Genomic DNA, 12,683 nt, shown 5'->3' with positions numbered 1-12,683 from the left:
ACACCCGTAGCTCCCTCAGCCAGTCCTCACAGGACTTTTGACACAGACCCTTCACAGCTCCATTGCTCTTCTGTGGACATGCTCCCTCAAGGTCTCTCTTGTTGTGAGGGGCCTAGAAATAATGAGATATGAGGCGAGGCCTCACCCACCAGTACTGAGTTCAGAGGGACAACCACTGCCCTGGTCCTGCTGGACACAGTGTTTCTGATACAGGCCAGGATGCCATTGGCCACCTTAGCCACCTGGGCACATGGATTTAGGTATAAGAAACACCTCTTTAGCCCTAAGCATTTTACTCTGGTGACTTCCTAAAGGATGCTGACTTAACTTCACATCAGCTTGTGTGCAGAGAATTTGGCTCTTGCATTACTCCATAGAGTTTGTTTTCTTGCTAACTTGCACTTTGTAGGGAGTAATAAGGAACCCACTTCATAATATAGATGTATAAACCAGGTGCCTAAATAGACATCATAGTACTTCTCCTATAGTTTCAAAGTTGTATTGGTAATTTAAAATTACACTTTGCTTCTTTCAGCCATTCTGTAGTCTGATTCAAATCCATGGACACAACAGAGCTCGTCAGAGAGATAAACTAGGTCACATCCTTGAGGAATTTGCCACACTACAAGATGAGGTAATGTCCTAGGCAGCAGGCCAGCAAAGTTTCTGTCCAGGTATATTAATGCCAGAGTGAAGCATGGTACTAAATTCTAAATGAATGATGGAAAATCCCTAAGACAAGGACTCCTAAAATTTAGCATATTTAACAAGAAATTTTTAGGTTGCATCCAAAAACTTTATGCTAGATGTGTTGAACAAAAACATACATTTTTTAAGATTTACTTTGTCCAATAAATAGACTTCAGAATGACCTGTTGTGATGTAATGTAATGGTAACTGCACAGCTTTTAGTCTCTATCCTGCTTGTGATTATCAGTCTGCAAGATGTAACCAGGGGGAGATAGACAAGGTGTGCTTACAAGACACCTTTGAAAATTCAGCCTTATACCTACGTAAAATGGAAACGGCAAAATTTTATAATTAATAAAGTAAAAAGTAACTCTTAAAAATATGTGTTCCGACTGATTTTTGGACATCTCTCAAGAATGGGGAGAGATGAGAAGAAAAAATACATTCTCTCTTGCTGGAAGTTAAGTTTCCTCAGCAGTGAGAGCCATATAATAATAAAATATTTCCCAATATGGCAATGAGAACAATTGAGGAAGTTGAAGGGAGATTTTGTGTGCTCCAGCTTTCTTCAAGATGGTTTGAGTTTGTTGCAGTATTGTAGCTGAGGCACTGTTGTTTTCATTTTTGTAGCAGGTTATATGGATTTTTCTGTTTAGACGTACTGATGGTATTCCAACAGTGAGAGACTTGGTCTTCCATACAGCTTGCTTCTTAAGAAAAAATTGGTCTTGGCAATATTTTAGTTACTCTGGTGGAACTTAGTGTGTTTCTTGCATATAAAGCTTATAAATTTATTTTTTCAGTACAGCTAAGTTTTTTTTAAAAAAAAAGTAATTCTTGCCAATATAGAACAATGAACACCAGCATGTAATGGGTTCTGAGTTTGTGCTCATGTGACTGCTAGTGATCTATATACAAATACATTTAAAAATTACAGATTTTATGTATCTAATGTTCTTGCTTTATTACTGTGTAGAATATTTTTGTTCTGTGCAGCAGAATTTACTTAGGTGAGTATCTTTACAGTTTTCTGACAGTTCTAGACTTGTTTCCATCTTTTAATCTGGAGCATAAATTTACCAACCCAATTTGTAAAGATTTTATTTCTGGCTTTTTTTATTTCTGCTGTTTCAGTCAAATATTTTTCCTCCTCTATCTATTACTTTGTCCTTTGTTTTTTTTTCAACAGGCAGAGAAAGTAGATGCAGCGCTTCATAGCATGTTACTGAAGCAGGAACCACAAAGGCAACATCTGGCTTGCTTGGGCACCTGGGTCCTATACCACAACCTTCGTATTATGATACAGTATCTTCTCAGTGGCTTTGAGTTAGAACTTTACAGTATGCATGAATATTACTACATCTATTGGTAAGAAGATGCTTTATTGACAGCTCTTTGAAGAGGCATGCTCCCAGAGAGCTATAATATTTGAAGGAGGGACTTCAAATATGATTTTATGTTCTCAAGCTTGATCAACACTGTGTTTGGTTTACCTATTTATAACATTACAAGGAGAGAAAAAAAATCTGTTGGTCTCTAGCTTTTTAAACTTACTAAATAGCCTACCTTTTTTCCTGAAATAGTAATTCTCACTCTGTTTAGCTTTTTCGCAGAGGGTCTTTTATTGACAATGAATGAAATGTGTGCTAATTTTGGTAGACAAGAGGTATGCAGGAGAAAAGCAACTTATTCTTTTCTGCCCTTGTAGTATCAGGATCACTAGTCTTATTGATCTCTAGTATTCTGGAAAAGTTCTGCAAAGTTTTAAGTCATAACTGTAATCTGAAAGTTGACTAGGTAAAATTAACTTCTTATCTGGGGTATATGTGAAGAGACATCCTCCACCTTTAGTGAAAATGATCACATTATCTGGAAACAGAATACTTTTGTTTTTCGACTTCCATTCACATTAATTACTTTTCATAGTTAATGGCTTGTGCTAAAAGAGAATTTTAAATTTTTTTTTAAACTACCAAGAGATTTCTATGCAGGACATAAGCCTTCTTACTGAAAGATTATAAGAGTGCAAATGACACAAACTTCAGTGTATTGCATTTCTATGTTATTTCAACAGTGGATTAAGTATTAAGTGAAAAAATTAATATTTCAGAAGTCACCAGAAGATGGCAATCTTTTTCAATTAGTAACTGAATAATAACAACTTTTGTATGAGACAGTATTTTCTACCTGCCCATATTTCCCTCTACAAATTTAATAAAACCACTCTTGGTTGGAATTGTCATGTCCACTGCTTTCTTACTCGAGGAGAAAAAAGGAGAAGCAGTTTCTGAGAGGTAATGTGCAAATGAAACTCAAATTTCTCAGTAATTTTTCTTCTGATTACAACATTTTAATAACTATTACTACATTTTTATTGTGCTCCAAATCTGTAAAGATTTTTTCTATTCTTTTTCCCCTATTCCTTTTGATTTGAAATCAAGTTAAGATATTTACTGGACTTGCTTCCACTTTCTAAAAAATGTTCCTAAAGTTGTCTCTTTAACTCTGAAAGAACTGCATATGGATGTTGTGGGTCTGTGGGCTTCGCCCCTTTATGTAATAATCCATAGCTTTTTAATGCTTGAAAAAGTCAGTAGTTATATTGTTTCTCAGAATAACACGTCATAACAAAAGTAGAAAAGGTATTAACATAGTATCTTTAAAAAAACCCACTTGATTTGGTGGGAGAAGAGTTCTAGAAAAATTTGGTCTTACAGGAGTTTTGAAATAAGAAGCTTAGACTTCACTTAGTAAATGTGTAAGAAGCTTGCATACCTTGAGCTGTTAGTGGTTGAATCTGAACCAAAACATGAACGTAGACCAATGTGTTGATTCCAGCCATGCAAAACAGTTGTCACGGCCCATAGGAATTGTCCTTTGCTAGGACGTGTCCCTTCCCCTCTTGGAGCAAGCGCCTCGGTAGTCAGCGGGACGCGCGCAGCACGAGTGCGCAGTGCGCTGCAGCCGTAACTGCTCCTGTGTGCGGCCTCTGTGCAGGTACCTCTCCGAGTTCCTCTATGCCTGGCTGATGTCAACGCTGAGCCGCGCCGACAGCTCTCAGATGGCAGAGGAGAGGATAATGGAGGAACAACAGAAAGGCCGCAGTAGTAAGAAAACAAAGAAAAAGAAGAAAGGTACCTAGGTGTAGAGTGTTAACACCTCTTTTTTTTCCTTTTCATGCAGCTATGTAGAACTAAAATTCAAAATTTAAACAGGGAACACTGATATGAGTAGAAAAAATATCCTGATGTTTATGGAGGCTGAATGTAAAACTTTTAAAAAGTTTCCTATTTATTTAGTTAGTTTTTTACTTTCAGAAAAACACAAACTCATTTATATTCACTGTATATAGTTTCATCACTTGTGTTATGTGTTGGACCTTCTCAGAGTTTATAATTCCTGCAGAATTATGCTTTTAGTGACTGAAACTAGATTCAAACACTAGACTTTCAGCATATTTCTGTAATTTCTATTTGGCTTCAGAGGTTCTTCAAGCATGTTTCTTAATTATACAATGGTGAGTTTCCGTTTCTTTTCCTTGCCACCTTTTCAAGGGGAACAAACAATTGGATATTGCTCAGGATCATATCAACTAAATTCCCTTGTCTCTTGATGTTCAGAAAATTACTAATGTACTTGAGATGCCAAGTGTTGGGCAGTTTGGCTCTAATTAAACACTGGAAACTAAAAGGAAACTTAAAAGAAATGCTCTCAGGATTATAAGGATAAAAAGTGCTTTAACTTCTTTGCCCTAGAAGTCAAAAAGATCCCTGAACTAGGCCTCTTGCGTACAGACGGTAAGTTTGAGGCTGTTGTTCAGTGTTTTATAATGTCATGGGAATACCACTGACCAGTTTATTCCATTTAGAGTAGGATTGTGCTCATGTGACTGGTAGGGGTGTCCTGAGGTTTTTTTATGTAACCAGGAGTCAGGTGAGCAGAAATGCATGTCTAGGCTTTGTATGCTTCAGTTATTTTAAAATATAATTAAGAGTTAAATGACTTTGTGGAAATTTGGAAGAACTTCTCTATCTGAAATTAATATATGTACTTCTACTGAAGTAAGAAAATGTATTTTTATGTAAAATTTGCAGTTCGCCCTCTCAGCAGAGAGATCACCATGAGTCAAGCATACCAAAATATGTGCGCTGGAATGTACAAGGTAACTCATTTGTCTTCTTTTTTTGTTGTGGTAATGGAAATTAAGTTCAAATTTATAATTTTCTATGGTAAATTCTCTACAGTTTTTCTATCCTTCCACTTATACCTACATCATAATTTTGATCTTCCTCACAGCAAAATATGACATAAAGCTAATACTTTTCACTATATTTATCTTTTTCTTTTAGACAATGATCGCCTTTGACATGGATGGCAAAGTAAGAAAACCTAAGTTTGAACTGGATAGTGAGCAAGTTCGATATGAGCACAGATTTGCTCCATTCAACAGTGTTATAACACCACCTCCAGTGCACTACTTGCAATTTAAAGTGAGTAATTGTCAAACATGATGCTGCCCATGCTTTTATAGAAGTAATTTACTCACCTGTTTTAAATATCACTGTCATGATAAAAAGAACCTCAGAGTTCACATTGAAGCTATGTCACAATGGCAAGGACTTCTGGCTTTAGTTTTGTGAAAGATGCATTGCATTGAAGTCTTTATAAACTTAGACATTTAGCATTGGTCTGATATGGCAGTTTAAGATGGTTCTGTTGAGTTTCATGAAAATAAAATCTCTTGTAAGTCTATTGAAAGACTTCTTGGCTGTAGTTAATAATAGCATCATGTTTTTATTAGTGCAGCTAGCAATTGGAAAAATAAAAAAGTTAATTTTGAGTGGTGTTTAGAAGGGACCAGTGGAGACTTGTCCAGTCTCCTTCTTGAAGTGGCATTATAAATCACATTACCTGTGTCTTTGTCTAGCCAAATCTGAAAAAAGTCAGGGTTGGAGATTTTCCAACCTCTTTGGTTAAACCTGATCCAGTTATTTTTTTCTGGTCATTTAAGTCACAGGATAACTGATTGAGGGCTCCATTGCTCCCTTTTTTTTCCTAATGCCCAATGTGAATTAGCCACAACCTGTGGCCTCTCATGTTATGCTGTTTGCCATTATGAACAAGGAATCTTTATCTTCTGACAGCTTTATAACTGTCTTCGAAGTAGTTGTAGGCTGCTATTAAAATTACCCATTAGCATCCTTCCTATAAAACTGAAAAAGTCCAGGTCCACTGACCTCTCCTTGTGGCTTATATGCTCTAGGCGCCCAACTATCTCCACATCTCAACATCTTTCTTGAACTGAGTGGATCCAGCCCTGGATGCAGTATTTCAGATAACAGAACACAAATACTGAGTTCAGGATGATAACCTTCTTTGATATGCTGACCATGCTCCTGCTTGTATAATCCCATATGAGGCTTGTCTGATTTGTAGTAAGACCACCTTGTTGGCTCATATTGAACTAGGTGTTTGCTGTTCACCCAGCTGGTTATTAGTCTCATTTGTGGGGTTAGTCTGTACTGAAACAGTGCTATTTTCTATTCCAGTTACTCTCCCCAGTTTTAACGTTATGAACTGTTGTAGTGGAAATTAAGAAATTATCGTGGTCTTGTTGTTAAAGGTTTTTTTAAATCTGTAATCAAGAACAAAAAAAAAAATTGAAGAATCAAAATTATATAAAACGAAGTTTTGTACAGTTTCAGCATCTGACTTGCTGTAGCCTTGAGTAAACAATACACTTTTTTAATCTACTTTTTTCCTGTAATATCATACCCTGTTGTGTGCCACTATTAAAGCAAATGAATGTGAACTTGTTCAAGAGAGAGACCGTTTTATAAAGATTATGAGAATTTCATTATGTTTTGTTGCACTGTAATAGATGAGGACTGTGTTGTTGCTTGGGTTTTGCCATTTTAGTAAATATTTTCAATTTCAGTTTTGATTTTTAAAACAGTATTTAGTTGACATAACTCTTCTCTTGAATACAGTAATGTGATAAAAACAATCTCCTGGCAATTTTAAATTTCAATTTTATATATTTTAACATGTATTTATGTATTTCTGTAACACACTAGGAGATGTCTGATTTAAATAAGTATAGCCCACCTCCTCAGTCATCAGATCTCTACATGGCAGCTAGCAAGCACTACCAGCAAGCTAAAATGATTCTTGAGAATATTCCGAATCCAGACAATGAGGTAAGACTGCAATACTAGGAAAACAAGTATTTGGTCGAAATAGAGTAAGTGGTTTTTTTCAGCTGCATCTCCTTGAGATCCAAAATGTACTTCATCAAAATGGTGAGCAAAGTTGAGTGCTTTGAATAAGGGGTAGACTGTGGTCTGTGTCAGTACAGCAGTTAGCAGAAAGTTGTGCTCACAGTTAAAAAAAGCTCTCTCTGCTGAGGACATGAGATGCTGGATAACAGCTTATTTCCTTGCATGCTGCCTTCTAGCCCCTTTCTAAAAGCACAGCACTTGTAATCAGACAGTGATAACATGCCTGTTGCACTTAGTTGGCATCTAGTAATTCAGGTGGACTCCTGAGAGGTGGAGAAAATGGGTTTGGGTATCATTAGAATGAAAACAGTATTGGTCTTGGTTTGGGTTTGGCACTTGTTCCCTGGAGCAGTTTTCTCAACACTGAGCTGTAAACATGGGTAGGAATTTCTCCCTTTTTGACCATAGCCTAAAACCTTAAGTGTCTGTGACTCTATTTTGGAGCAAGGAGGATGCTTTTTCTGTCAAATCTAAGCAGATTTAAGAATAGTTACAGGATTAGGTCCTCCTTAGAATTTAGGACTCACTTTCTCCTCTCTGGATCATGGTGGTACTCACACATGAGCTAACTGAGGCCAAGATAGTTAAAAGGCAGTTTTGAGCACACTCAGAGCACTTCCATGCAAAAAGCCACCAGTTTCATACATGAGTTCCTCTTTCCATTGTGTTGCAATGTTGAAGATGCCTAGAGTCTATCTATACCTTTATTTGTGTGAGTGCCACAGAACTTGCCATAGTTCCCATGTTTTTGTTCAAGACTTGTTAAAGCTGTGGTTTCTGTGGCCTGTTGAATTTTTTAAAAAGTGAGTATTAAAATAGATGCACCTTCATTACATTTAATTAATTCAGCTGTTGTATTTAAAAACAAATCCAAAACAGTCTGATCTCTGTTAAACTGATCCTGTAAGAGAACTCCTGTATTGCTAACAGAATATCAACACTACAGTATTATCTTTGAAATAATTGTGAGGTCAAATGTTTTGGCTTGAAGACTTCTTTCTGTTTTATGTTTAGGTCAATCGAATTCTAAAAGTTGCAAAACCCAATATTGTGGTCATGAAGCTGCTGGCAGGAGGCCACAAGAAAGAATCTAAGGTAAGGACATGCCAGCTCAATTGAATATAAAATGTTTGCATACATTAAGGTTGGATTCAATGATCTGGAGATTTCCCAACATGAATGGTTCATCTAATTCTATGTAAAGCCACCACAGATGTCTTAAGAGCCAAATGAGCACATTCAAGCTGTAGTTACTCTAAGAACAGGGAAAGTAACTTAATTTATTTTTCTCCTGGAAATAGTTTGTTGTAGTTAAGTAAATATTCTAACCTGTAAATGTTTTCAGAAAAAAAATGGGAAAAACATGTTGGACAACACAGACTATAAGAGTGTTCCTCCATAGTGGGAACAAGCAAGCGTAACAGCAGCTTGTGTGAACAAAGTGATGGGAATGCTGGCTGCCACAAGGACAATGTTTTTTCAATCTGCTGCTGTTAAATTTTTTTTTCTGTCTGCAGGTTGTTCTCGTAGTAAGTATTAAATGCAGTAGTACTGCTGTCTAGTGTCTAATCTTAAACCTTATCTTTATAGGTTCCTCCAGAATTTGACTTCTCTCCTCACAAATACTTCCCAGTTGTGAAGCTTGTTTGAAGTACAAGACATTTTTTTAGAGTACCTGAAGAATATCTGTGTAGCAGATACCAGCTTTAGGAGGCGGAATAACTAGTGCTGCACTCGGACTACGAGGGACATCCAGGATAAAAATACTGTCACGTGGAATATCTGTACTGCTGCCTTTTTGTGATTTGAATGACAACTGCTGTTTTAAAGTGGTTTGTATAAAGTTTATTGGATTTTATGCGTGAAGCTGATTTTAATCAACTGTATTATTAAAGAACATGGTATCTTAGTTGATATTATTACAGATTTTGATCATAAATAATTTTTATTACTGAGTTCTGACAAAGTGGTGCATTAGGAACGGAATAAAAATCATGCAATAGAGCCTCTTGTCTGATGTGCACAGCTAAGCTACTGCAATTCTGCATTTGCAGTCACTTGGAGAAATTTTGAGTTCCTGTATTTTTGTATAATTGTATCAGAATTGCTCACTTTGCAAGTAGAGAAATGTTGGAGTTTTTTTCCTCACCACGTCCTCCAAGCTAAAATGATCTTTATAGAGATCAAGAGCAGATGAAAATTAGTCGTTGAGCAATTAAGTGATTCCTAGTTTGAATTTGTTCGTCTTTGTTCTCCAAGTGCTGAAGAATCTGCACAGCAGATGCTCCAGTAGTCACTAGCAATAGCACCAGACACTGAAAACTCTATTTTACCAACTCTGCAACTTTGTTACAATCCTAGTATTTGTTTGTGCAAACAAGGGGTTGCTACATTTGCATGATCTTTATTCTCCATTTTGACTGCAATGGGGCTGCTCCATCCTATTGTCTTCTGTAGTTATTTTCAGGTAGATTTCCAAAACAGGAGAAGCCCCAAATGTATCCCTGCCTTCCTGGAATAGTTATGCCTTCCAAGCTTTCAGATGTGAAATAATAGAGGTAAGCTGTTGTGTTGTAGCAAAAAAGCAACCAGGGAAGAAATGTTTTTCCTTTGCTACAAGCAAGGAAAAAAATGTTCAAAAAGCAGACCTGGCCCTGGCCAAGTCATACTTAGGCCATACAAGCAAATCCTTTGTTGGACATGACAAATCTTCATTTTGGTGTACAATGACTTCCACTGTAGGGATGAGCTTGTAACTCCATATTGGCCATACAAAATATTTTTGGTGTTAATCCTATCACCTGATTTTACTGTGGATTAATATCAATTCAGCTTCATCCCCTGAGCAGAAGCACTGCAGAGCTAGAGCTTGAAAACAGTGAGTAACCTCTGAAGTAGAACACCCACTTGTCTTCCAGAAATTTGCAGCTTCCTGAAATAAGCAGAAGTACTGTCCTGAAGACATGTTTTTTTCCAAATTCTCTGCTAAAGAGATGGCATATCACATTACATGTTTGCTTATCATCATGATTAATACACTTGAATGCTTCCATATGGCTGCCAAAGTAATAAAAAGCCTGGAATATGCAGAGGTAAAATGGCACAGAACATTCATCTGGCTTCCTGTAAACAGTCACAAAATCTTCCCATCTTAAAGATCCTGAACTACATGACAGTAGCTCAAGGACAGCCTTTGTTATTTCTCCAAAGTAAAAGAGAAAGCAAATTACATGTGATTTGTGGAACCAAGAAAATAGCAATAATAATATTTCCCCTTCTAATTACAATTAGAACTAGATGAATTGTACAAAATAACATCAGTACACCAGAGAAGATTACTTTTAAATGCTTATCTAAAATGGATCAAGTTTAGTTGTAAAGAAAACCAAACAAAGTGCTAATAAAACACCAAGATGCTTAGAGAAAAGTAGTAATGCCTCACAGAACTAAAAACTTTAGTGAGAGACAATACTATGTACACCACAGTTCCAAATTAATCTCTTGTTCAGCTACAGGTCTTTTAATTCAAAAGTTCTGTACAGTAGACATACAGGCCTCTTGCCTACTAGAAACCTACCACCCAAGTTAGATTGAAGCACTTGAAGTCATTGTGAATAAAACTGTAGTCCTTGATTTTGAACTGCTGTTATGCATGTTTTCGGACCCTTTGCCCTCAGAGGTTTACAAGTATGCTTTGTACAGGGGTGGGCATATTTATGAAGGACAACATCCGGTTGGCTAGGAGAAGCCCAAAAATGTACAGAAGCATAGCCAAAAAAAATAGTTTTAAAATAATCCTCTGGCAATATATTAATTACCCTTAAGTGTTTGATTCTTTGGAATTTTTATCTTGGTACTGCTAAAGCTATTCATACAACTTGATTTTAGTGTTTCACTGTCTATTTTTTACTGTTCAAATATATGCTTTTTAACAATCAATATTAAATTCCTGATCAAATTAAATCTCAGCTGTGTAATTGTTTACAGATTAAATCCTAGGAAAATGGTCAGAAGATGGGTAAATATTTTTTATTTTATTATATTTTATTTTTTTTATATTTTTTATTATTTTATTATACCCAAATTATGGGTAAACACTTTGATGTTCAAACATGTCGTTATTTGCAAAAAATATCCCAGTAACCAGAGCTTCCCAATACTTGTCAGAACAGATGCTCATTCCTCTTCTCTTCCATTTACAATCATGTTTTCCCTGCTGTGTTGACTGTAGTAGCCCAGACCAGTTAGGTCCTACTTAAATGGTGAAAAACTGTTAGTGAACTGTTTCTGTGTTTAGGCTTAACAGGCATCTTTTGACTTAACTCTGACCTTCACTTGATGACAACTCCTACTCTCTTCATACACAAAAGAGCCAGCCTTATCTTAAGGTACAGGATAAACTAGTGCACTGAAGAATGACACACCACAAAAGGAGTTACAAAGTGAAGTGCTTTAACGGAAGGGAAAGACAAGTTTGTTTTCCTAAATGGAATGCTGGTTGGCAAGTTAGTCACAGCTGTCTGGCAGCTGTGCTGTCTTGATAGAGGTTGGTTCATACTCACAAACAATGCTCCAAATACAGGTGTAGGTCTTGGGAGCAGACACAAATACAAAAATTTCTTCAAACCAGCTGCCTATACATGGTGGTTGGACTGCAGTTAAGGGTGTAAAATAGTAAAATAGTTTTTAGTTTACATTTAACAAGTTTCATTTAGATTTAACAGAAAAGACTGCAGAACATTAACAAGATGATACATTGAAATTAACATACAACTTCACAACAACTAAAGCCTCACCTCTGGAAGACTGCCTTGTCTTCTAAAGGCATAGTCTGGTTACCTCTGTCAGAAGTCCAGCAGAGAAGATTAGTCATGTTGAACAGCTGAGATTGCTGTTGTACAAGGCAAGCATTTGCATTCCTCTGTTTTCACAAAAGAAAGTGGCTGGGTGGAATAAAGGGCAGTTGTAGTACACATTTCAGAGGGCTTCTGTCATGAAAAGTTTGTGAGTTTGAATTTTTACACTAAACTTGTGCCCAGTAGTGGTAACCAAACCAAATTGTAGTACTGACCTTGTGGAATCAAACAAAGCTTTCAGAAAAATCTTCCTGGCTAATCTCTTAGCAAGAAGCTTCTATTGTCAGAATCCTTTTCGGGGTTTTTTTAACTTTGAAGCTAAGAACACATCTCAACAGTGTACTCTAGGAATTTTATTTAGAGGCCCAGGTACATATATCATTCCGCACAGTATCTGAGGACTACAGTTGTGCTTTCTCAGCAGAGAGATCCATCCTTGGCAGAGGACTGCTCATCATCTACCACCAATCCACACATACACTTACTGCAGTGTGACCATACAAGGTAGCCAATTTCAAAGTTACTAACTTTATTGCTACCTGATTGCAATTTTATAATTGACAGGAAGGAGAAAGTCATTGCAGAGGCCAAACTGCTTTGAAACAAGCCTCCAGAGATACACCTCTTTTCCTCACTGCAACAGTACTAAAACTTCACAAGAAAATACTACTTCATTTGGGCCCTTAGTCAAGCCTTTAGAAGATAATCAAAACCTTCTAAAATCACTTTGCTTGGATCATGGCTGCATTTAGGTGAAGAGGTGACTCAGTTGTATCATGAACTTCCTTTGTTCACAACTTCTGTAGTCCTTCACCATTGTCAGGTAAATGGTTCTTCATATCTTCATGGTTTTGAA

General features: G+C 36.7%; 2 protein-coding genes across 4 annotated transcripts in view; one reads left to right on the top strand and one right to left on the bottom strand.

Annotated features, from left to right (window-relative positions):
- The window catches only part of NAA35 (N-alpha-acetyltransferase 35, NatC auxiliary subunit), a 27,382-nt gene extending 16,448 nt beyond the window's left edge, over window positions 1-10,934 (top strand). For all 3 annotated transcript variants that reach the window (XM_077172141.1, XM_077172140.1, XM_077172142.1), the window contains 8 exons: window positions 536-634; window positions 1,880-2,058; window positions 3,688-3,824; window positions 4,785-4,852; window positions 5,040-5,180; window positions 6,768-6,890; window positions 7,986-8,066; window positions 8,562-10,934. In XM_077172141.1, the coding sequence (XP_077028256.1) occupies window positions 536-634; window positions 1,880-2,058; window positions 3,688-3,824; window positions 4,785-4,852; window positions 5,040-5,180; window positions 6,768-6,890; window positions 7,986-8,066; window positions 8,562-8,621 (888 nt within the window). In that variant the 3' untranslated portion in view covers window positions 8,622-10,934. The remainder of the gene's footprint in view (window positions 1-535; window positions 635-1,879; window positions 2,059-3,687; window positions 3,825-4,784; window positions 4,853-5,039; window positions 5,181-6,767; window positions 6,891-7,985; window positions 8,067-8,561) is intronic.
- Window positions 8,794-12,683, bottom strand: part of GOLM1 (golgi membrane protein 1) — a 37,915-nt gene continuing 34,025 nt past the window's right edge. The window contains exon 10 of the mRNA XM_054652594.2: window positions 8,794-12,683. Within this exon, the coding sequence (XP_054508569.1) occupies window positions 12,619-12,683 (65 nt within the window). The 3' untranslated portion in view covers window positions 8,794-12,618.

The sequence above is a fragment of the Agelaius phoeniceus genome, chromosome Z, assembly GCF_051311805.1.
Source record: "Agelaius phoeniceus isolate bAgePho1 chromosome Z, bAgePho1.hap1, whole genome shotgun sequence".
In the NCBI taxonomy this organism is placed as follows: domain Eukaryota; kingdom Metazoa; phylum Chordata; class Aves; order Passeriformes; family Icteridae; genus Agelaius; species Agelaius phoeniceus.
This window is presented reverse-complemented; position numbering and strand designations above follow the sequence as displayed.